This window comes from Antechinus flavipes, chromosome 3 (assembly GCF_016432865.1).
Source record: "Antechinus flavipes isolate AdamAnt ecotype Samford, QLD, Australia chromosome 3, AdamAnt_v2, whole genome shotgun sequence".
NCBI classification, from domain to species: Eukaryota; Metazoa; Chordata; class Mammalia; order Dasyuromorphia; family Dasyuridae; genus Antechinus; species Antechinus flavipes.
In genome coordinates, this window is record NC_067400.1 from 411,749,734 (window position 1) to 411,772,882 (window position 23,149).

The 23,149-nt window shown below is 32.7% G+C and overlaps 1 protein-coding gene across 5 annotated transcripts in view; it reads right to left on the reverse strand.

Annotated features, from left to right (window-relative positions):
• OSBPL6 (oxysterol binding protein like 6) overlaps window positions 1-23,149 on the reverse strand; it is a 250,526-nt gene that overhangs the window by 38,144 nt on the left and 189,233 nt on the right. The window contains exons 10-15 of one of the 5 annotated variants that reach the window (XM_051986131.1): window positions 22,667-22,770; window positions 22,028-22,120; window positions 16,930-17,004; window positions 12,709-12,874; window positions 6,869-7,002; window positions 5,762-5,785 (exon numbers count right to left, since the gene is read on the reverse strand). In XM_051986131.1, coding sequence (XP_051842091.1) covers window positions 5,762-5,785; window positions 6,869-7,002; window positions 12,709-12,874; window positions 16,930-17,004; window positions 22,028-22,120; window positions 22,667-22,770 — 596 coding nt within the window. The remainder of the gene's footprint in view (window positions 1-5,761; window positions 5,786-6,868; window positions 7,003-12,708; window positions 12,875-16,929; window positions 17,005-22,027; window positions 22,121-22,666; window positions 22,771-23,149) is intronic. The other 4 variants (XM_051986133.1, XM_051986132.1, XM_051986134.1 and 1 more) reach the window with 4 other exon arrangements.

The following is a 23,149-nucleotide window of genomic DNA, read 5'->3' on the forward strand; positions in this document are numbered from 1 at the left end:
TTGTGTATACAAGAATATAAACCACTAGATTAATTTTCTGCACTTAAAGGGATATAGAAAATTTAAAAGTGTCTAGTTTTCATATTCTCAGAACTTTGGCAAGTAAAAAAAAAATCGCTGTTTTTCTTTAATTCAGTATAAAATAAATTTTCAGAAGAATTTTAAATGTACATTTCTCCAACGAGCCTTTGGTCATTTTTCCTAGGAAGCTATCCCAATTAGCTGTGACTTTAAAATATTCCTCATATTCTCCATACATGACTTCTGTATTGTTTATGAATAAGCTTGAATGTTCTTACTCTGTTATTGTCTGGAATATACTGAAGTTGTTCTGTATATCAAGATCTTTGCAACCACCAACTATACAAACATATTCACACATTTACAAAAACATATACATAGAAAGACAGCTGATAAAGATATAGACACATTGTTTACATGCATTTATATATACATACAGAGTCATCTGCTTCCTTAAGTATGCCTCTAACACATACTAACTATGTGATCACTGAAAAGTCATTTAATTTCTCAGTGACCCAGGCAACCCACTAAAACCTCCCAATGGAGATCACACACACACACACACACACACACACACACCCCTTACCTCATCTTCCCTTCCCCCACATCCCCCCAAAATTATGTGTGATTACTGCTGTTAGATGACTATCAACTGAGCCACTATGTGTGATTAAAATCAGTCTCTAGTCACCTCTTATCCAAATGGATGTCAGTCATTCCCCAGCTCTACTGAAACAATATGGCTAGCATAGCAACTGCATGATAGATTAAGATTAAATGTAAGGAAAATTTATTGACAGTGGGAATTTTAAAATAAATACCAATGTTAAAGGAAATTACAGAATTCTCTTCTTTGAAAGTATTTAAGAATGGGTTAGACTTTATCTGTCCCCATGGGTTTAAATAAGGTCTTGCCTGGAATACAGAGGCGAATATTAGATAATCTCTCAGGGTCTCTTCCAGTAGTGAATGACTTGGATTTTGGAAAGGAATAACAATGTGGAAAATATTATGATTGATAATATATATGCAGTGGTAGAAGAACTGTTAGTTTTAGATAGGACAGAACACAGAAATAAACATCCAGTCACAGGTAGGGCAATCTCAATAGCAGACAGCCCAGCATGCAAATAGCCTAATTCTGAGTCATTCTTAGCTTCTTGCCTTATTTTGTCTTGATCACTTACCTCACAGTCATGAGACTCACTGATATTAAGTTCTAAATGAAATGCTGTAAGCCTCATTTTAACAGCACAAACTCTGTTACTATTATTTGCTTAGACAATGCCTGGGATTGTACTAACATTTTTTCTCTTTACTACTAGTTCCCAGGATTCACTTTTGCAACTCTATCCTCTTCCTTTGTAATATTTGAGAGACTAGTATTCTCAAAGAATTGGTGCCTTAATGAATTGCTATCAAAATAAATCAGAGGCAAGAAAATGGGGTCTGATAAATGAATGGAGTAATGGAGAAGCTGACACCAAAAGTATGGTATTGAATTATACTGTTGCAAATAGAGGAAAAAAGGAGACTGCCTATTGTAATATAACACACTAGCAAGTAAGCAAAATTACGGTGATGTCTTGGCCAATAGTATTGTTCAAAAGATATATAATTCTTAGGTGCATCATCTGATCCCATAGCATGCCATTTACAAAGAAATAATCCTTTATTCAGCCCAAATCATGAAAATTGTATTACAATCAAAGAATGGGCTGATGAATATAAATTCATTTAAAATACTATGTTTGGTTTGTCTCTCCATTAAAGCATGCTCATAAACTCCCTCTTCCTAGGGATGTCGGAACATTCAATCACATCTTGTCTGTGTAAATTTTACATGATCAACTTATTTTTCCATGGCCCTTTTCCTGAGGGGACAAACATAGTTAATGTCACAACTGTTTCCTTGTCCTTAAAAAAAAAAAAAAAGGTTTGTACTGAAAACCCTGGAACAAACACAGATGGCTAAGTTAGCAAAGCTCAATCAGTGATCCCAAATTGGAGGAAGAATTGCTATACCCATATTTTATTCAGTAAAATTGTTGGTTTCTAAAAGGAAACTCTTTCATTAATATGAATCAGATAAGAGAGAGAAGACATGAAATGCATAATAAAATAAGTTTAGGGCAAAGTCTGCAAATTAAACTTTTTGGATAAGAATATATTAAGTTCAGCTCAAAGAAAATACCTGAAGGGAAAGAATGAGCTTGGGCCTCTAAAAATGACTTATGTAAAGTCATTTGCTGAGTTATTTTAGGGTTTTTAAAAATATAAATACATATAAGATATCTAATAAAGAATAGGACTTAGGAAACTTGATTAAGTTCCAGAAAAATAGTCTCTGTGACTAAGCTAAGAAATGATGACATCTGGAATAGTTTCTTCAACCTCAAAAGCTTGCTATTGGGTGCATTGATGAAAAATGATGGGTACTCATTATATGACTGATACTTTTTTAAAGAGGCAATTGGGGTTGTGACTTGTCCAAGTTCACACAGTTAGTGTCTGAAGCCAAATAACTGACATTTTATCTACTATGATAAATATTGAGCCAATTTTTTCTTTTACATTCTCATGTAGAACTTCCATTGCTGTGCACAGGTCAGATTTTGTGGTCATTTATCTACAATCAACACCCTTTGCAATAATAACAAGCAAAGAGATTAGGAACAATTTATTGAAGAAAGAGGATGTCATGTGGAATGCAGTATTAATCATGCTAATCTAGTAGTACTAAAAATGCTTAAATCTGTCACTTGGAGGATTCTATTTTAAAAAGAACATGTGGTATAATTGATTTGGAATTTAATCATGTACAAAGAGATACCAATATAAAATGTTTTCTTCTCCAGGTATAAAATCCAGAATCTAATATAATATCAGCCATATCTTTCTTTATACATGTAAGCCAATTTTGAAGTTTCAAGAGGGTGAGCAGCAGCAGAGTGTTTATGATAAATGTCAGCAAATATGCAAATAAAACAAAAACAATGTGCATAGTCTTTAGCACAAAGTAGGTATGTAGGAAGAATGTAGAGAATGAATTCATTAAATATATATACTACTAGATAATACCAAAAAATACAGCTTGATGAGTATAAATCTAAGATATACTTTAATAGTATATTTCTAATTCTCAAAATGCAAGTTAATTTTAGGAGGAGGAACAACAGGTATATATATGTATATAAACATATTTCGTGTGCGCGTGTATATGTGTATGGATCGAGCTTATTTAAGCTATATTAGGAAAGGAATGCTTCTTAAAGTACATCCTTAGGATGAGCAAGGATATAAACAGCTATTTGAGTATGGCAGGTAATATTTTTATTGAATTGTAATGAATATTAATTTCATGTTCTTTAAATGCTACATGCTTTATTCAGTGATCATGGATTTTGCTAAATTAATGCTGCTACTATTACTGTAACTCCTCCTCCTCCTTCTCCTCTTACTGTCATGTTTGTAAAGCATTTTCCTTATACAACTCTTGAAATATAGTGTGAGATAATATCCTCACTTCTACTTTCCTCCCATTTTATAGAACCCTGCAATTCACCTATGTTAAATGATTTGTCCAGTCACATTGTTATTAAGCGGTAGGATTCAAACCCAGGCCTTCTTATTCCAAGACCAGTGGTTCTTCCATTACATGATGTAAGAACTTCTGAATGTTTTGATAATTTGCAAATATATATGCTTATAATTTAAATAAAATATGAAGTTTAGAAAAAAAACTCTGCTGGATTTAAATAAAATTGTAGAGTACAAGATAGGAGAGATAGGGCTTGAATAATTTAAGGAAAAAAGATCTGAAGTCACTAACTTAATATGAACCAACAACATGATAAGTTTGCTTTAAAAGAAAAGCCATATACCCAATGAATCCCAGACTGCATTCATAAAAGACAATGTCAACATGACAGGGAAAATTGTCCCTATTGTACTTTTTTGTAGTAAGAAAAAATGATCATTTACTGGTTCTACATTTTAAGAGCTACAATAACAGTCTAGAGTCATCATATTCTAATTGTAATAAGCTTTGAGAATTAGTATAGATGTAAGTAAGTATTACAAATATTTTATTTTCTTATTATATTGTTATTCATTGAGACTTTTGGATGAGTAATGAAGATATTAAAGAAGGTTTTTTTGGTGGAAAAAAAAAAAAACTGGGGAATTTAGCTTGAAGACAAATGATTAAAGGGAGAAATTCAAGTCCTTGAAGGGCTGTTTAGAAAAAGAAGAAATAGATCTATTTTACTTTGGTACAGAAAACAGAATTAGAACTGATATGCAAAAGTTGAGAGGAGACAAATTTAGGTTAAGAAAGACTTTTCTAATAACTACGGCTATTTAATAATATTGTGAAGTATCTTCTGTGAAAGTGATTTCCTGAATCTAAGAAGTACTTCAATAACCATTTGTCATTAAGACTGTAAAACTTCCCATTATATGTAGTAGGAGAATGAATGGGACAACCTCTAAGATCCTTGTGAATTCCAAGCACCTCTTATAATTGCTTTTTGAACCGTTCTGTAGTAATTACATTAAGATCTTAGAATTTTCCACACAGACTGTATTTGAACACTTATTATCAAGACTTCTAGAAGGATTATTTTCTTTTCACAATGATAAAATGTTGCATTAGAATTCACAAATAGAGTGTTTTAATTTTGGGATCATTCAGCTACATCCCTAAATGATTTTTCAATTCTTTGAAGGTAAGATGGGCTCATCTTTTTTTTTTTTTTTAAACAGACTATCATGAATTGTGGTTATGAAAAAAAGAGTTTGTTAAATATGGGGAAATTTTTGTGAAACCAACATATGCGCAATGAAGAATATGGCCTGAAGGAAGGTCATATAAATAGAATTCCCATAGTCTTTTTGCATCTGTGTAGTTATTTTCTAATGTTATTTGAAAGATGAGCAATGCCATGGAAAAGGGGCTGGGAAACTGACACTGGAATTTTATTAATACTATTCTTACCAGAATGTCTTATAAATCCAATCTTATAAGAATTTATAATAACTATTTCTAAAATAGAGCCCCTTGGTCCTGCAAATACTATCAAAACCACTCTCAATTAATACACTTGATATAATCATCTTTGTTTAAAAGAAATTTTCTCACTGATTCATTATTTCTCTCAGTCACTGCAGCTACCATGAGTTTTAACACTATCAGATTTCTTTTACAAATCTTCCTTTCAATTAACAATCACCATTCATACTACTTTGGCTTCACCATTAAAACTAAGTGGAAGAGAGAGCTGTGATATTTCCAGGGGGCAGAAAAGTGAAATTGTTCAGTTGTTTCCAAAAATGATTAGTTGTCTCATTTTTCATACTCAACAATCAAGATACTCATTTTGATCAATTAAAGACTGCCCAAGTATCTAATGGCCATTTGCACATCAGCATTCTGGGAGAAACTACAAGAAATTTAACACTTTTTTAAAAAAGTCTCTGTTCTGCATATGGAAAGGTAGCCACTTTTATTGATCATGCTATGGAAGATCATTTGAATTTGATGCTCAAAGACAACACATGGAAATTAACTGACCACACTTTTAGGGACTATGTGAAGGGGCAATAAAAGAGAACTGGAACCCAAACCTACAAAAATAAATGATACTGCAGTAGCACCAAATATAAGGATGTCTAAGTTTTATGGTCTAAGGGGAAATATTCAAGCAGAATCTGATATGTATAGGAAGCCACTTACCCAGGATTTGTTTGCTCCATCGCTCTGATCCAAGGCACCAGGAAGTGAACAATATTTTACATAAACACTGTGTTCTCACATAAAGTTACACAACATTGAGTTCTCACAGGACTTAATTTAAGAAGATAGACAGGTCAAATGAAGAGAAGGGTAAATATGGGTAATTTAGATGAAGTAATTCTGAATGGGGTAGAAAAGCTCAAAGTATAGGCAGTCTAAAGGATTTCTGGCAGGACTTTCAAATTTAATAGTAAATTTCATTGTATAACATATTTCGTTTTCATTTTTGCCCAACTCTTTATGATTCCATTTGGGGTTTTCTTGGCAAAGATATTGGAAGGATTTGCCATTTCCTTCTCTACCTCACTGTACACATGAGGACCTGAGGCAAACAGGGTTAAGTGACTTGCCCAGGGTCATACAGCTAGGTCTGAGGCCAGATTTGAACTCAGGATAAGTCTTTCTGACTCCATACCTGGTACTCGATCTACTGGGATACCTAGCTGCCCCTCGATCAAATACATATTTATCATATCATAAAGTTGACTCAAGACGTAGGGGATGTTTTTTGAGATAGAAAGAAATTCTAAGAGAACAATTACAACTGATTGCTCAAACAAAAAGAAAGAAAAGAATGATAGTTATTTCATTATTTTTCAATGCATTAAAATATATTATCTGGGATAGGGGAAGAATCTGTAAATGAACATTGCATTCAACAGTGCTAATTGTACATGTTGAAATGGACAGACATTATATGCATGACTTATTTAGACATTCATATATCACATTAAAAGTAGGGACTACTTTACATGATCTTAAGAAAATAGGCAGGTACTGGGGTTGAAAAGGTCAAAGAATCAGAGTACGCTACCAAGTAAAGCTTTATTTTTATGAAAACTTAAGAGCTTGCTTTAAAACTACTTGGAGAATGATCATTCCTCTTTGGCCATGGTAGCAGAACTTCAGATGAAAACACATTATCACTGAATCACTTGATAATCACATCTATGATCTATAGCCTCTTTAGTAGGAATGTTTCTGCCCCCTGCCCCTCTTCACTTAGGGGCAATGTGACATGCATTCAAAAACAAAGCCAAAGCTTACCTGAGAAAGTGATTGTCTGAGTCTTGCCATCTGTGTGTTGTGCCCTTGATTGTGATCTTGTTCAGAAACTATCTGCTTGAGCTTTTCTTTCTCAATAGCTATGCTGTTAAAAGCAGACTTCAAAAGAGAATGCACTGAAAAGAAGGAAAGGAAAAAATACTATGTTTTCAGAAAATCTAAAAAATATACATATATTTTAGCAGTAGCTACACATAACACATTAGGACGTCTCTATGTTCTGTTGTTTGGAGAATACAGTAATTCATAATTGCATCAAAGATTACCTGCAAACAAGATATTTCTTTTCTAGTTACTAGGAACCTTTTGCATTTCTTTTGACCAATTAATAATATAAAATGAATACAATCTAATTAAATTCCATCCACAAAAGTGAATATGTCAGAACATCTATATTTGAAAAGAAAAAAAAAACCACAATGATGCAAAAAAGGGTTAATTAAAGGGGAAAATTTTAAAGTCTAAAAGGCTGAGTAATAATACAGTGATTAACATTTAGTACTTAAGAAATTATTTGGGAGTGAGAAAGTAGAAATAAAGCTTTAATTACACTATCTATAAATTGTTATGTGGATTTTATCAACTGTTGCCCAAAGTCAGTTCATTAATTAGTCAATAAGCATTAAGTGCCTACTATGTGCCAAGCACTGTGCTAAGCATTGGAGACACAATGAAAGGCACAAAAGTCCCTTCTTTCAAGGAACTCAGTCTAACATGAAACTATATACAAAAATTATAGAGAATAAATGGGAGATAATCAATATAAGGGAGATATTAGCATTGAGTAAGTGTTTTTGTATCGGAGAAGGCTTCTTAGGGAAAGAAAGGATTTTAGCTGGGATGTGAAGGAAGTCAAGAGACAGAGATAAAGAAAGTGGTCCAGGAATGGGGAAGAGACAGTGTAGAGATGGAGGGTCTTATATGAGAATCAGCAAGGAAACCAATGTCACTGAATTTCAAAGTGTGGAGGGGACAGAGTCAAAATGGGGCAAAAGAGGAGGGAATTGAGATATAAGAAGACTGAAAACATAGAGGAGGATGATAAAAACCTTATGAAAGGTTTTTAATGTCAAACACAAGATTTTACATTTGATTTTGGAGGGAAGGATCTCTAGCACTTTGTTTTGGAATAAAGAAGGACATAGTGAGCCAGCTCAGTTGTGCAGTGGATACAGCAACTGCCCTGGAGTCAGAAGGAGTTGAGATCAAATTTAGCCTCAGACATTTAATTTACTAACTGTATAATCCTGGGCATGTTACTTAACTCCAATTGCTTTGAAAAAATTTTACCAGAAACAAAAAGCAATTCAAACATGTGGGAGCTATAATTAGAATTGTCAGAATTCATCAGCAGCTACAATTAAAAAATGAAAGTCCTAGAATATTATAAATCAACAATCAAAAGAACTAGGCCTGAAGCCAAAAATATCATACCCAGCAAAACTAAGCATAATGCTGAACAAAAAAAAAAAATGGATTTTTAATGAATCCACAGATTTTCAGGATTCTGTCTCAACCAAACCTAAACTTAATTGAAATTTTAACTTATAAGAGTCAACATCAATTTCAAGGGCCTCAACAAGGACACACTGTTTTATACATAGAAATATAAACCATATGTCTCAGATTGACATCAGTAATTGGGTATATTCAAAAGAAAGACTGGGGCAGAGATAAGTATGATTTGACTTTAATAAGCAAAACTGTCTAAGAAAAAGTAAAAATAATAATTATGCTACACAAATGAGGTGCAGGAGGAAGAAGTAACACAGACATTAGTTGGAGGAGGAGGGCTAGTAGTTCTGAAAACCTACTCATATCAGGAATGGGTTAAATAGGGAACAATACACACACACACACACACACACACACACACACACACACGTTTTATATTCACACACATACCATGAAGTACCCTTCAAAATCTATAAAAAAAATAGGATAAAGTGGGGTGCAGAAAGTATAGATTTAAAGCAGTGGGACAAGGAGTGTAAATTAATGGGAAAAAGATAAAAGGAAGTAGGAAAGGGTAGTATAGAAAAAAGGTGGGATACAGAAGGGTGTTTAGATTAATAGGAGCAGGATAAAGTATGTAGATTAATGGGATGGGATAAAGAGGAAGGCAAAAGAGGGGGGGAAAGATAAGGAATTAGGAATCTGTGGGTGGGGGGGAAGTTAAGTAATAGCAAGGCAAATTAAAGAGTAGGACTAAAGTAGAAGAGTTAGCAGGAATACAAAATAAGAGACATTAACAAACACAATAATAAGGATCAGAAATAGAATTTATTAGGAAAAAATTAATAGGGTTAGTAATCATTGATCTCAGACAAAAACAAAGATTCACTCAAGAGAAAAATCTACATTATATATCAGCCATATTAACGTTTTAGATGCATGTCTACATGTGTAAATGTATATGTATATATTTCTGTGTATTTATGCATGTATATATATATATATCTGAGCTTAACTATAGCCTGCTTGGGGGAAGTGAGGGGAATGAAAGATAAAAAAAGAATAAAATAAAAAGTGTACAGCAGAGAACAAAAGGATTACCTACAAGAAAGCAAAGAAAAGATGGACAGTCATGAATATGTCTTCTATTATTAAATATGCTTTTTTTAAAATGGAAATTTATTGTTACATAGATTAAATTTTCCCCAATGTTCTACTGGCAATGTAACAATGTTCTGTTGTGTGCTTTTAAAATTTTCCCTTCTTTAATCTTTCTTTTTCTGTTTTTTTCCTTATTTAGTATTTAGTTTTAAGTAACACCAAAAAAGGGATCATCATGCTTTCGAATGAGGAAAAATTTGCAATAGTTCTATTCAAGTTGGAGAACGAATCAACCTCTGCCTTAAATAACTGTTCTAGATCACAGAGGGACTTGATGAATGGAGTGCTTATTTTAAATCAAAACTAAGAAAAAAAAATTAAGGAATAGTAAAATCTGTGCATTTCATTGATAGTTGAGGATTTCTGTTCCTTGTAAAATCTTATTCAGATTCAGATTTTAAAAGATCCATTGATACCAACAAAACAGCATATTGATTTAATTTGCTTGAGAATGTTCTCAAATATTTATTTTTAAAACTAGTCCTTAAGCAATTTGCTCATTAGAAAAGGTATTCTTGATTTTAATAACTGTTGTGTGTTGTCAAAATGAAGTATAAAAACAAAAGAATGCCATTGGCAATAGCACTATCTCATCTCCATCCAGGCACTGATATTTTGCATCTGTTCAGTGGTTCTAGTCCAATGGTGATAAATCTCAGATTAAAAAATAAGAGCTGGAAGCCCTGATCCAAGAAGCAACATTAAAAGCTGAATTCCCTCTGCCCTCTATTTATTTTTTAAGTGGTTATATCTAAACAATTCACCTAGCGATCATGAGAATGTCTTACTTTCCAGGAAAGAGGATTTATAGCCTTGTGCTTGTGCCCTCGAGAGAAAAAGTGTCATTTCAATAAAACTTTTGGAATTCTCTTAAAGCTGGGATATATGAAGAGGGCCAGGATTTCAAAGAACTAGTCAAAATTTACTCAGGTAATCATTTGTCATTTTCCCTTTAGATGTTGCTAAGATTCATCAACATGTAACCTTTCAAAGCTCTGTTACCACTTATACCTGACCTTCAAAAGCCAAAAGACATAATGGTTTGGGCAGGGAATCCATGCTACCACCATGAGGAAAAAAATAACACAGCTGTGAGGGAGCAACATATTTAAGCCTCCAAAAGAAAAGTCATTGAGAACATGCTAAGAAAAAGTGTCTGGTTGGTTGCTTTAACCACAGGACAAAGGTCAACAAGTTGTGAAGAAGGCAAATTTGCTCCCATTCTGTGCTTTCTGAAAAGAATTTTCCTCTACTGCTCACACTCCACACTTAGCCTTCTGATCTTGCTTGTCTGTCCAGGGTCTGAATCTTTGACATTATGCCTAAGCCTATCTCACCCAACGGTGCCTCATGCTTCCAAATTGCACCAATTTCCAATCCAGCCTGAAAATAAGGAAAATGAAAGGAAGTGATCTGAAAAGTCAATTTACAATTGGATGTTACTGATACTATCTTAATGTTATTCCTCTAAGGAATGTATTTTCAAAGTAGGATAACTGATGCCAGCAGTATCTCCAAAGGTATGAACATCTCTAATGATTCATTTGTGTAATGGAAATATTACACAACTACAGATGTGTGAGATTTTGGATACCTACCAGAAAACCCCTAATCATTCTAAAGATGTTACTCTTTATTTACAGACTTATAAAATTCTAGATCCAGCACCTAAAAGTGTATTTTGCACTTGATAGGCATTTACTGGAAATGAGATGATATTTGTAAAATGATTATTATAGTGCCTGGCATATGGTAGACACTTAATAAATGCTAGTTACTTTCTCTTACCACTTTTTAAGTACTTGTTGAATTGAATGGGATCTAGAAAGAACCTTAGTTTTGTAGATGAATTGTATTAGTTTATTAATTAATAAAATAAAATTATATTGATACTATAAAATATTATATTGAATGTTTAATTATATTAACTGTTCAGTCATGTCCAACTTTTCATGATCCTATTTGGGCATTTCTTGACAGAAATACTAGAGTGTTTTTTTCTCTAGATTATTTTACAGATGAGGAAACTGACGCAAACAGGGTTAAGTGACTTTTCCAGGTTCACATGGCTAATATGTGTCTTACACCAGACTGGAACTCAGATCTTGACTCTAGGCCCAGAAATAGCAACAGAATCATAGACTGGGATCTAAAAAAAAAAGTCTTAGAAGTTATCTTGAACAATCCCTTTAATACATAGAGGAGAAAACTGAGATGAAGAAAACTGAAATTAACTCTTCTAGTTCTTCTAGTGGTTACAGATTCTAAGAAGCAGAGGCTGAATCTGAACTCAGATCAGGATGACTCCAAACCCATGAAGGAAAGACACTGAGATAAGTCAGATATTGATTTTAAGATAATAATCGCCTTCCCATATTGACACTTGGTTCAATCAAAACTGAAACCCAAAACATTCATATTTCTGTTTTTTCCCCTTGAGTCCCTACTAGATTTTCAAGTTTTGGATAGGGATCTAAACCATATAATCAAGGGCACTTTTCCTATAAAGATGAAATATAGAGACAAAACAAATATTGTGGTTTTCCACTGTGTGTGAAAAATGTTCTCAACTAATATAAGAAAATACATTTTCAATACAACATGACTTCATTAAATATATTCCATTTTTGTAGCATATCAGTTGAATGAAATGTACTGTATACACTATGGGCACATATATGTGACTACACATACATGTGATTTCTGAAATATCCCATAAGGGAAAGGCATAAAAATAAAATGTCATTTTGTAATATAGCTAATTAACATAGCCAGCATTCCTGCCTAAGATTAAAAGAGAAAGTGGCAGATTTAATGGCCAAAAGGGGGGCCTTGTAGTGTCAGAAATATGAATTGCCTTTGCCATTTGTGTTCCTAATATGTGTGCCTCTATATTAGTATTCTCTTTGTATATGTGCCTCTTTTTGCTAGTGCTTCCCAGTGTAATTATACAAGAGTATGGCCAAAGTTTATGGACATTTTCCAGTAGTACCGTTCATGTTATATACCATTTCTGTAAATGGCTTTGCTTTGAAAACCAAGAGGAGACAGTAAAGGAGAGATGGAGAAAAAGAGAAAAAAAGAAAGAAGAGAGAATCAGAGACAGGCACACAGAGAGGCAGAGAGACAGAAAATGAGAATAAACGGCCAGCTCTAACCAAGGAAGAATGATTTGGGGGAAGGTATATTACAGATCTACAAGTTACCTTTCTGAGCAATGAGACAAAATTCTTCTTGAAGCTTTGTGTAATCTGTGGAAGTTTCCAGAGGGTCAGCCAGGTGGCTTGGGGGAGTTTGAAATTCAATATCTGCACAAAGGTTGGGGTTGGAGGAATGCAACCGAACAGGTGACATTGTTGCACTGAAAGGAACCTGCACAGAGAATCCAAAAATTAGGAAAGCCAAGGATCTTCTTCTAACAGGTATCAGATTGGACGCTTTTGTGCTCTACATAAAATACAAGAATTTTTTTGTGGATGGCAAACTGAGGACAATTGTACTTTTCAATTTTAAGGGTCATGCCACTTTCATGGACTGTGTTTCCTCTACACTTCAGCATTTTAAAAATGATTACACTGAAAATGAAGAGTGACTGCTGGTTGACTGCTAAGGAGAGGAATATGAGTGCTGATTATCATTCACAGCACAATGCATGGAATCAAGTCAAGGGCGTTTGGCCAAAAGCTGAGAAAAGGAATATGACACATCAGACCTTTACTTCTAAAATCTGAATTAACAATCACAATGTCATATATGTATGTTTCTCTTTAGAGCCCATATGCCAAACTGGACATGTAGACCGAGGAACATTTTAGCAATCATCGAAGCACTTGCCTTATAATGTAAGACACCAAGAAAAAAACAAATACTATGGTTGTCCATTGTGTGTGAACAATATCCCAAACTAATATAACTACAAAGAAATAGATATATTTCAAACACAAGATGACTTCATCAAATATATTACACACAAATAGAATGAAATGTACCACATTTAGTCATACATACTGTAGCCACACATATATGACTATACATACATAGAGTTTCACATTGTAACAAATTTTCCTTAGGGACTAGTAGTGGTTACATAAACAGATTGCCTCCTTGAGTTTGCTGGCTATCGAGCTGACAAAAAATATATTTCCCCTTCCCTTTTAAGAGACCTCTTCTTATCACTATAGATGTCAATATTGCTGACTAAAGAGAAGTTTCCTCATACTTCCTAAAAATAAATCAAAACCTTTTGGAAGGCTGAACCACATATTTCTCTTTACACCACATTATCCATCAATTTCTGCCTAACTCTCATTGGGCAAAAGTCTCCAAGAGCTGAATTATTATCTTTTCCCTCGTGCTGAATTTCTTTAAATATTAAAAGGGAAGATGACTCACAAAGGACTTCCATCAATAGCTGCCAACACTAACTTCTATTTTCTCTCTCTTTATTTACATTTCCATTTAGAATCTAAAAGAAGTTTCTCTGTTCCAATTTTCAACCAGTTTTTCAAAAGGGATGTTAAATTTTGTCCTAATGATATTTCTTGTTATTCATCCTTTATTCTAAAAGAGGACCAATGACTTCATAGATGATGTAATGACTTGCATATGAATATTACTGGGGAGAGTAGATTTTGCACTTCTAATTTCCTTGGTTTAGGACATTTCCCATGTGGAAATTCCCTTTCCTGATGCAGATTTCCAATTTACCTGCAACTTACAGTCTAATAGAATTGCCTGGGGGTACTTAGTGGTTAAGTGACTTCCTTTCATCACATGGATAGTGTTAGAAATGGGACTTAAATCAGGGATTGTACAATGCAAAGACTAGCATTTCCTACACCATAACACTTATCTTCATTATATATAAATATAATTTCTTTATTAACAAGTTAGGCAATTTTTCAACATTATTTTCTAATCTCTTAGAAGTTCATAATGCACAGAAGTATAATGAACAGAGAACATGTATTTCAAAAAGACATAAAATTGAACTTTGTATTTTACACAAAATATGCTTTCCTCTCTGTACAGTTATCTGAATGTTTTTTTACTTTATTAATGTAAAGTTAATGATGTAATTTTAGGTAATATATTAATGTGGAATACATTTTAATTTAAGATTATGTACATTTACTTTTGTATTTGTTAAAGTAAAATTACTTGTATAAGTAAAAAAAAAAGGTAAATATATGTTTTATTTATCATGTACCTTCCCTCTTTAAAAGCTTTTCAAGGATATATAACACTGAATCACAGAACTAGAAGGCACTTCAGTCATTATGTAATCCATCCTATATCTGGTGCTGGGACAAATAGTTGTCAAAAGGTCATCCAACATTTGCCTGAAGATCTCCAATAAAGCAGGGCTTTCTACTTTAGGAGGCAAGCAGCTCATTCCATTTTTGGACAGCTCTAATTGCAAGAAAGCTTTCCCCTAATATCAAGTTCAAACAGATATCTTTCTAATTTCTACCCTTTTTCTTATTTCTCCTTGGGTCAGAAAGTACAAGACAATCCTTCTTAAACAAGAAAAAATTTCAAGTACTAGAAGACAGCTATCAGGTCTGTCCTAAGCCCCTTTTTCTTCACAATAAACCTGTTTATTAGTTCCTGTAATTGATCCTGATATGGCATAAATTTGAGGCCCCTTGTTATTCTCTCCAGTTTCTTTCCTAAAATGTGGTGTCCAGAATTTACTGCTCTGACTAGGAAAAAAGAAAGTATTTGTGTGAAACAATTATATATGTGTGTATATAGGCATACATCTATGTATATGTGCATATATATACACATATATATTTAAGTATAAATTACATTTATACAGGTAAAACTAAATTTCATTTAATAACAGTATTTAAGTATCCCTTTCAAGGTGAACCCAATCAGGGAGGTCATATAAAGCATTTAAAATGATTATCATTTCACTAAAAAACAGGTATACATTAACTTTAATTTATTTATTTAAACTTTGACAGATGGTAAAAAAAAAGTTGTCTGTTCTCTTACAATGTCCAAATAGTTGTTTAATAATGAAATGCAGATTTTAGTCAATTCAACGGAAAACGCAGATATAATACAGAAGCCCATTACTTAATAGTTTAACTAATTAATCTCCCTCCTATTAATATCCAGGCCTTTTTTTAAAATTAATGCCAAAAATTTTCTATACAAAAAAAATTTCATAGGACTATCAACTGTTCTATCAAATAATTGTGCTAAGATGACCAAAAGTCACAAATAAGGGAACTGACCTTTAAAATGTTATTTAACGTTATAATAATAAATTCAGTTCATAAACTTAGTACTCTATATACATTTGGAAAATGGAATATTTCTGCTCTCAAGGTGAAAGAAATATTCTGTTTTACATTTCATATCTTACACTGCTTTTGTATTAGTTAAACTATTCAATTTATCTTCACAATACTCCCACACATCTTACATCTTAGTTCATTGTCCTAAAAACTCTACATCTATTTTAAATTCCAGTTTAACAAGCTTCTCTCCTTCAATATATTTACAACTCTTTGTCTTGGATTTTCTGGGCCTCATTTTAACATCTCTCCTTTAAAAAAAAATCTATTAAAAATTACCTAGAAAAAAAATTTATTTTTGCTATTTATCCTTTTCATATTTTATCTCTTAATGTGGCATCTCAATTTTTTTTTCCCACACAAAATGTTTTTTTTTCCCTTTTGAAGAAATCATCTATCTATGAAAGAACTCAAAGGCAGAAGACACTAAAAAAAAGCACAAGATTTGGACACTGAGAACCGAAGTTTGGACACAGGCTTTTCAATCTTCTATTTGTATCAAATCCTATAACCTCTTGATTAGTTTCCTCATCTTTAAAACAAAGCTACTAGAGTAAGCAATCTTTAAAAAACCTTATATTTCCAAATCCACAATGTGAATTCTTTTGTCCAACTTAGAAGTTTCCATCCAAATTCATCTTCTCTTTTCCTCTATCCTCTTCACAGATGTTTCAAATAATCATAACAATTAAAGTAAACCAACAAAAAGCAAAAATCAATAAGATAGAACCTAGCCATGGTGACATGGTTTTTCTTAGTAAATGAAAACTTTTTTGAAGATAGATTTTGAAAACAATGTTAGAGAAAACAAAAATGTAATTTGAGGAAATGCCACTGGAGAAGGGTTGACATTCAAGTCTGATTCCCCACCATAGATCTGGAAGTGGGATAATAGCATTCTCCATTACATACATACACATACATGTGTGACTCTTGCCATACAAGAGACAGACAGAGGAATTATGCCATAATTATGCTGAAGAAAAAGAATGAGTTATGGCTGACTATCACATAAAGGTGGAAAGGGCAACTTTGGGGTATTACAGTTTTACACTTTGTTTATACAATTTCCCATCCTTATAAAACTATCCCTTGATTTTTAAATCCACTCACTGTTGTAGCCACTGCCGCTGCTAGCCTCTGTCGGCGCCGTGTGGTGCTGAATTGGCCCTTCGGAGGTGGCCCTTCCTGACAGTGAATGGAAGAAGAGAAGGGAGGAGATAACAAGGAATGGGAAAGGAGATAATGGGATATGGGAGGATGAAAGATGATCAGACAAGGGAGAGGGAGAGTCTTTATACTGAATTTTACTTTCACCAAACCTTAATATTAAGAAGAACTTGATAGCATTCATGCTGGTGAGGATAACTTTCTTATTCTCACTGCAAGATGCCTAAACCATCTCAAGTTTGTTTGCTAAATAAACCCCTTCTCCCACCCTAGGATTTGAAGCATTATGAACTGATATGTAAACTTTGAGATTAAACAAAAAATAAATAAATAAATAAATTTGAATGTTATTTTCATTCCTTAATGTGATGTTGCATGAAGTTAGAAAGTAAAAAGATGCTATGAAGTACTTGAAGCTTCAATGGAATTGATTCATACAACCTTAGAAAGACTTAGCAACTGATTATCAACTATCATGAATGGTGTCCTAAGAACCTAAAGAAACTTAGAAAATTGGGAATAAGGAGAAAGAAGGACTTGTCAGAAAAGATTCTTGTTCTCTTTCCAAACTACCTAAAAATATCCAGCCCTTTAAAATGCATTTTTCTGCAGTAGTTGTAGATTTTCTAGGAAGAACAGGACAGATCCTACAATATAATAAAGTTTTTAGGGGCCCTAACAAGATACAGAAAGTTCTACAACCTTAACTAGGAGAAAAACTGATTCCTTCAAAGATTTTTCAAGGTACAAAGTCAAATCATGAACTCTCTTCCATGTCAATAATTAATGCTTGAACTTCACAATATGTTGAATCCTGAAAGATTTCACTTGTAGGGTAATTAACTATTCCTTGTTCCCTTTATGTTTTTGACCAAAAATTGACCCCCCAATTATCTATATTTTTCCCAGTAATGAGATTTAATCTCATCCTCAATTTAAATAGCCTCACTTCTTGGAATGACCTGACAGACTGTCTTCCCTGGTTTTTAACAGGAAAAAAAAAATCAGGCTAATATTTTTTTTATCTATTGTGAATCTAGAACAAACAAGTTACTATAGAAAAAAAGCAGTCATATATAAAGAATTTCAGCCCAATTTGAACTGAATTTAATTTTAACTTAAATTCTTTTGCCCCTTTTAAGTGTTCCTTTTTCTTTCTCTTTCTCAAAGATTTTTTTCTTGGGCAGCTAGGTGGTGTAGTGGATAGAGCATCAGGTCTGAAGTCAGGAGGACCCAAGTTCAAATCTGATCTCAGACATTTAACACTTCCTAGCTGTGTGATCCTGGACAAGTCACTTAACCCCAATTGCCTCAGCCAAAAAAAAAAAATTTCCCTGTGTATATGTATATATACACACATGGACATACACATATGTATATACCATTGCACATATGAATATGTGCACATGTACAGATGCATATACACAAAAAAATACACATATAAACTCCTTTGATCAAGATTTCCCTCATATTTAAAGTATCAAAAAGGAACAAAGAACTTATTCTGACAGTATAATTTAAGTACCTATAAGACAGAAGAACTACAAATGAATCTCTCACATCCAATCATTCATCTTCTACTGCTTATCGCCTGCTTCCATTATAACAGCATCACTTTCCCTGTTGCTAACTATATCCAGGTGTCTTGCATTCAATACATGCTGCTAAAGTGTCAAATATTATTAATTCTTATCTCACACTGGAGCTTTCTTCCATGTCCCATATTTCTTTGAACTACTTAAAACATTACAAATTGCAATCATATGACAGTTTTGAGGTTTCATTAAAACAAGAAGTCAACTGTGGGAGACAGGAAATATTTTTTCAAAAAGAACACTCCCACGGGACTTCCTAGGACAAATTCTGTTTTCCACTGACTCATGCAAATTCAGAATCATACAGAGCCAGACTCCAAATGGATTCCTGAAGAAATGTGTACATTCACATATATAACTTAAGCAAAGAAGCCCCCTGCATTAAAGTAATTAGCATAATTTGGCCTATTCAGAAAAAAGAGCACAATCACCTAAATCACCCCCACAAAACTTACATTTAAGTCCATATTGGTCCAAGTCTATTAAATTGAAATATAATGACACGCTTCATTAATTCACTCAAAACAGTTCCTGCCACAGCTGTGCTAAATGTATTCCATTGTAAATAAAGAACCTGAATATCCAGATGACCCTCAAAAAAATATCAAACAATAACAGGAGATGGAGGCTGTGATGTGAACTATAGAATAATCTCCAATTCATGGATTTATGGAATAACATTAATCAATGTGATCTTGGAAAGTAAAGGTCAGAATTTTAAGGATAAGAGGGGAAAATGTAATAGAGAAATTTCTCAGTCCTTTACTGATTTTTACAACAGTTAATTAACAGTGCATGATTTAATATCAACCTTAAAAATACTCTCTAAAACAGAAGAAGCAGAGTAGTGAAAAATAAATGTATGTCTTTCTAGCATACCCCAAAGTTAAATTTCTGGAAATTCATATCTTGAGAAACAAAAAATCTTGGTTCAACTTTGTCACTTCATTTCCTTAATTCCATTCTTCTCTTCCCATTCCCCATCCCATCTCTTCCACATTTTGTACAAACTTATATGGGCAAGAAGTAAGACTAGATCTTGAAGATTCTACAGGAGACTTATTGGTCTGTCGATACCAATGAGAAGTACCAAATTTACCAGGTTTTATCAATAAGAGCTGAATGACAGATAATTGGCTGGATATTGCCTAAATCTCCCCTTTTAATTCCAGTTGAAGAGTAAAACAAAGCTCTCATATTTAAACCTACATTATTTCTCCAACCTCTCCTTAAGCCCCCAAACCTCTTTAGTTATTGGCATAAAATACTTCCACCTTTTCTCTTAAGGAGTACTTGATTGATTCTAAGAAACTTCCACCTTGCCCTTCTCATTAAGATAGTTGGATATGAATGAAGACATTGTCCTTTTAAAAATTATTAAAGATTTATAACTCCAAATAAATCCAAATAATTTAACTACTCTTCTTCATTTTAAACACAATCTGTGACTAAGAGTGAGATATGACTAACAACAGAAGGATAAAACTAGGTACCTGTAATTCACTTTTCTTAACAAAATCCATGAATTATAAAAGGAATGCTAAGGACCCTCAGCATGGAAAACAGGCTGATTATATAGGGTTGTCAATTGAAAATCAGCTCAATTCAGCAAATGATCTGTAAATAAGGCAGCTTGGAAAGACAAGTTTGGGCTTTTAAAAATTTATATTAATTTAGCATATTCTTTTTTTTTAAATGTTGATTTCATGAAATATAGCTGCTTTCAATGTTAAGTAGTGGGTACATACATGATTGTTTTTATTTGGTTTTTGTTTTAAATCACAAACTGATTGAAGAACTCACAGGAAGTCAAACTGCCAGAACTCATCTTACATAATTTTATTATGAAATTATTTGAAAGATTTAAAAATTTTATGGTATAAATTTTATCAATAAAAGAAAAATCACATAAAAACTATACAACAAAGAGAAACAGATGAACTTTTCTGACAAGAAAATGTGGCTCTTTAGTACTTCAAAAGATTTATTTTCTATAAATCATTTTAGTAAGCAAGCAAAAGAATGTTAGTTATAAAATCAGAATTAGGACAATACATTAGAGAAGGATGGTTTTGTTATTTGTAAGACAACAATTCTGAAAAGGAAAACTGATTTTTTTACATTAATAATAAAAAGAAAAACTAAATGACAAGCTCAGTCATTCTTATAGAATAGTGCTGAACAATGAATGTGCTGATAGAAAGCAGGTTGGTTGATGAATAAATGACTCTGCATTTATCTATAATATAGTATGATTTATGAAATAAATCCCTTATGACTTAGAATGCTGTAGGGATCCATTCCAAAATCAGCTTCACTCAGCCAATGACCTGTAAATAAGGCAACTTGGAAAGACAACTTATGGGTTTTTTAAACTGTATATTGATTTGGAATTTGCTTCTTTTGTTTAATGTTGATTCTTTCTATTTTAAATATTTGTAAGCATTTATCTATAAATAAGTACTCAACATTTCTATTTAATAATAGACAACAATAATTCAAAAGCTTTTTACTTAAAAAAAATGAAAAACTACAGTTTTTTGTTTTAGTTTTATTAAGGTTTATAAGAGCTTAGGAATAAATGTCTAAGTTCAATTTATTTTTTGGCTAGCAAAATTTTGAAGGTCTAAAAGGTCATTTTATGAGAGGAAAGAAAAGTCCATACTAACTACAGATTAAACAAATGCAATCACTTTTTATAAATAAATGTTTTTTGAAAAAGATTTTATAATCAGATTACAGATATTAAAGTTAACTAAGTTCACAAAAACTTCTTGGAATATGTTGCAAGAAATAAGAGAAATGACTCAAGTATAATTGGAAAATATGCTCATAACAGAATAACACTTTTTATGAGATTTTTCCGTTTCTGAAAGTCAAGAGAAAATTATTCCATGGAGAAAAATTGAGTATGTTGTATGCTCAATGTGAATTCACAATAGATACAACACTAAGTTTCCTTTATTATATTACCATAATAACATTTGAGGTTTATATAGAATTACCAAAATGACCATATATATAGCCAAAAAAAAAAAAACAACCAAAAAACAAAAACCTGTGATCCTAATGCATGAAGGAGAAAAAGGATTAATAAATTATGGGACAGTCAAGGACCTAGGGAACTGGAAGGAAGAGGAAAAGCTCAAAATGGAAGTGGTTATTAAAGAAAAAGTCAAATAATGAACCATTATAGGTTTAAAAAGTTTGGATTTCTACTTTTTGGGATTATATCCTTTAAAAAGAACCTTAAATACAACTGTATGTGAGATTCTTTTTTTAAATTGGCATGTTTTGGGATACTTTCTGCTAGTTTATATAACTGGTTGTCCTATAGCATTGTATATAAATTAAGAAGCTATCTCACTAAGCTACGAACAGTGGCTGATATGTTAAATTGATATCATTAAGGAGAAAGAAGGAAAAAAATAATATGAATTTGGTACCTGAAGTTGTATTTTTGCATCTTTGCTGACGCTTTTTGTTCTCCATCGTCTTGTGACCCGCTTGTCTTTCTTTGAAATATCTACACAGTTAGCCTACATTACACAAATAGTTAAAAGCAACATAGTGCTATTAAGTTCACACAGATGACACAGGTATAGATAGACAAAGAGAGCACAGTAAGTTAGTAAAGAATCATTGTGTTAGATGCCCATACAAAAAACAACAAGGAGAGAATACCAAGTTTGGTACCCACTGGACAGAAATCATAGAGCCAAAAATTTAAGAGCAAATATTTGCTACTAGGCAAACTGAATATAGTATTTATTATGGAAAGATACTAATTCTCTTTCTGCATAAAATGTTGTTACTTTTGAGACTGCAAATTATATCTCCCCTATCAATCACTGCTAACATAACACAGCAAAGAAATTACTTTTTTCTAGATAATTTCAGCCAGTAATATACTATTTCAACATTTAGTTTCATAGTCTAATTATCATTAAATCATATTAAGATCTAGGGAGGTTCAAAGATTCCAGATGTCAAATTATTTCATTTTATAATTGTCTTCATATATCATTTACCTATTCAGGAAAAGACCATTTAAGTAGTATAAAAAATATTTATGATGCATTTACCTGCATATCAGTGAAGTTTGGTGCTGACTGAGTTCTTTGCAATATTTCCAAATTCTGAAGTAGTTTGCTAAGTTCCACAAGGTTTGATTGGCAGTGTGCAAGATCTAATAAAAAACAGAAATTAAGATGTATTAGTATTGGAGGGGTGAGAGGACACACAAGGTTTGGAGAGGGAAATCACACCAAAAGAAATGCTAAACAGCAGCATCTGAAGGCAAATTCAAGTGATGCAGAAACAGAAAGCTCTAACAAAGCTGCAAGAATAATAGAAATATATATCACTGCAAATCATTCCACAATTAAAACCAAGCCTGGATTGTATGAGAAATAAGTTTTGATTTCTTTTGTTTTTCCACTATCTCCTTCCCAGTGCCACTCTGAGAGAGTTATCTCTTATAATAAAGAATTAAAGGAGACAAAAATCTCATTTCCTTAAAAATAACCAACATATTAAAAAAAAAATCTCATTATATGCAGTGTTCC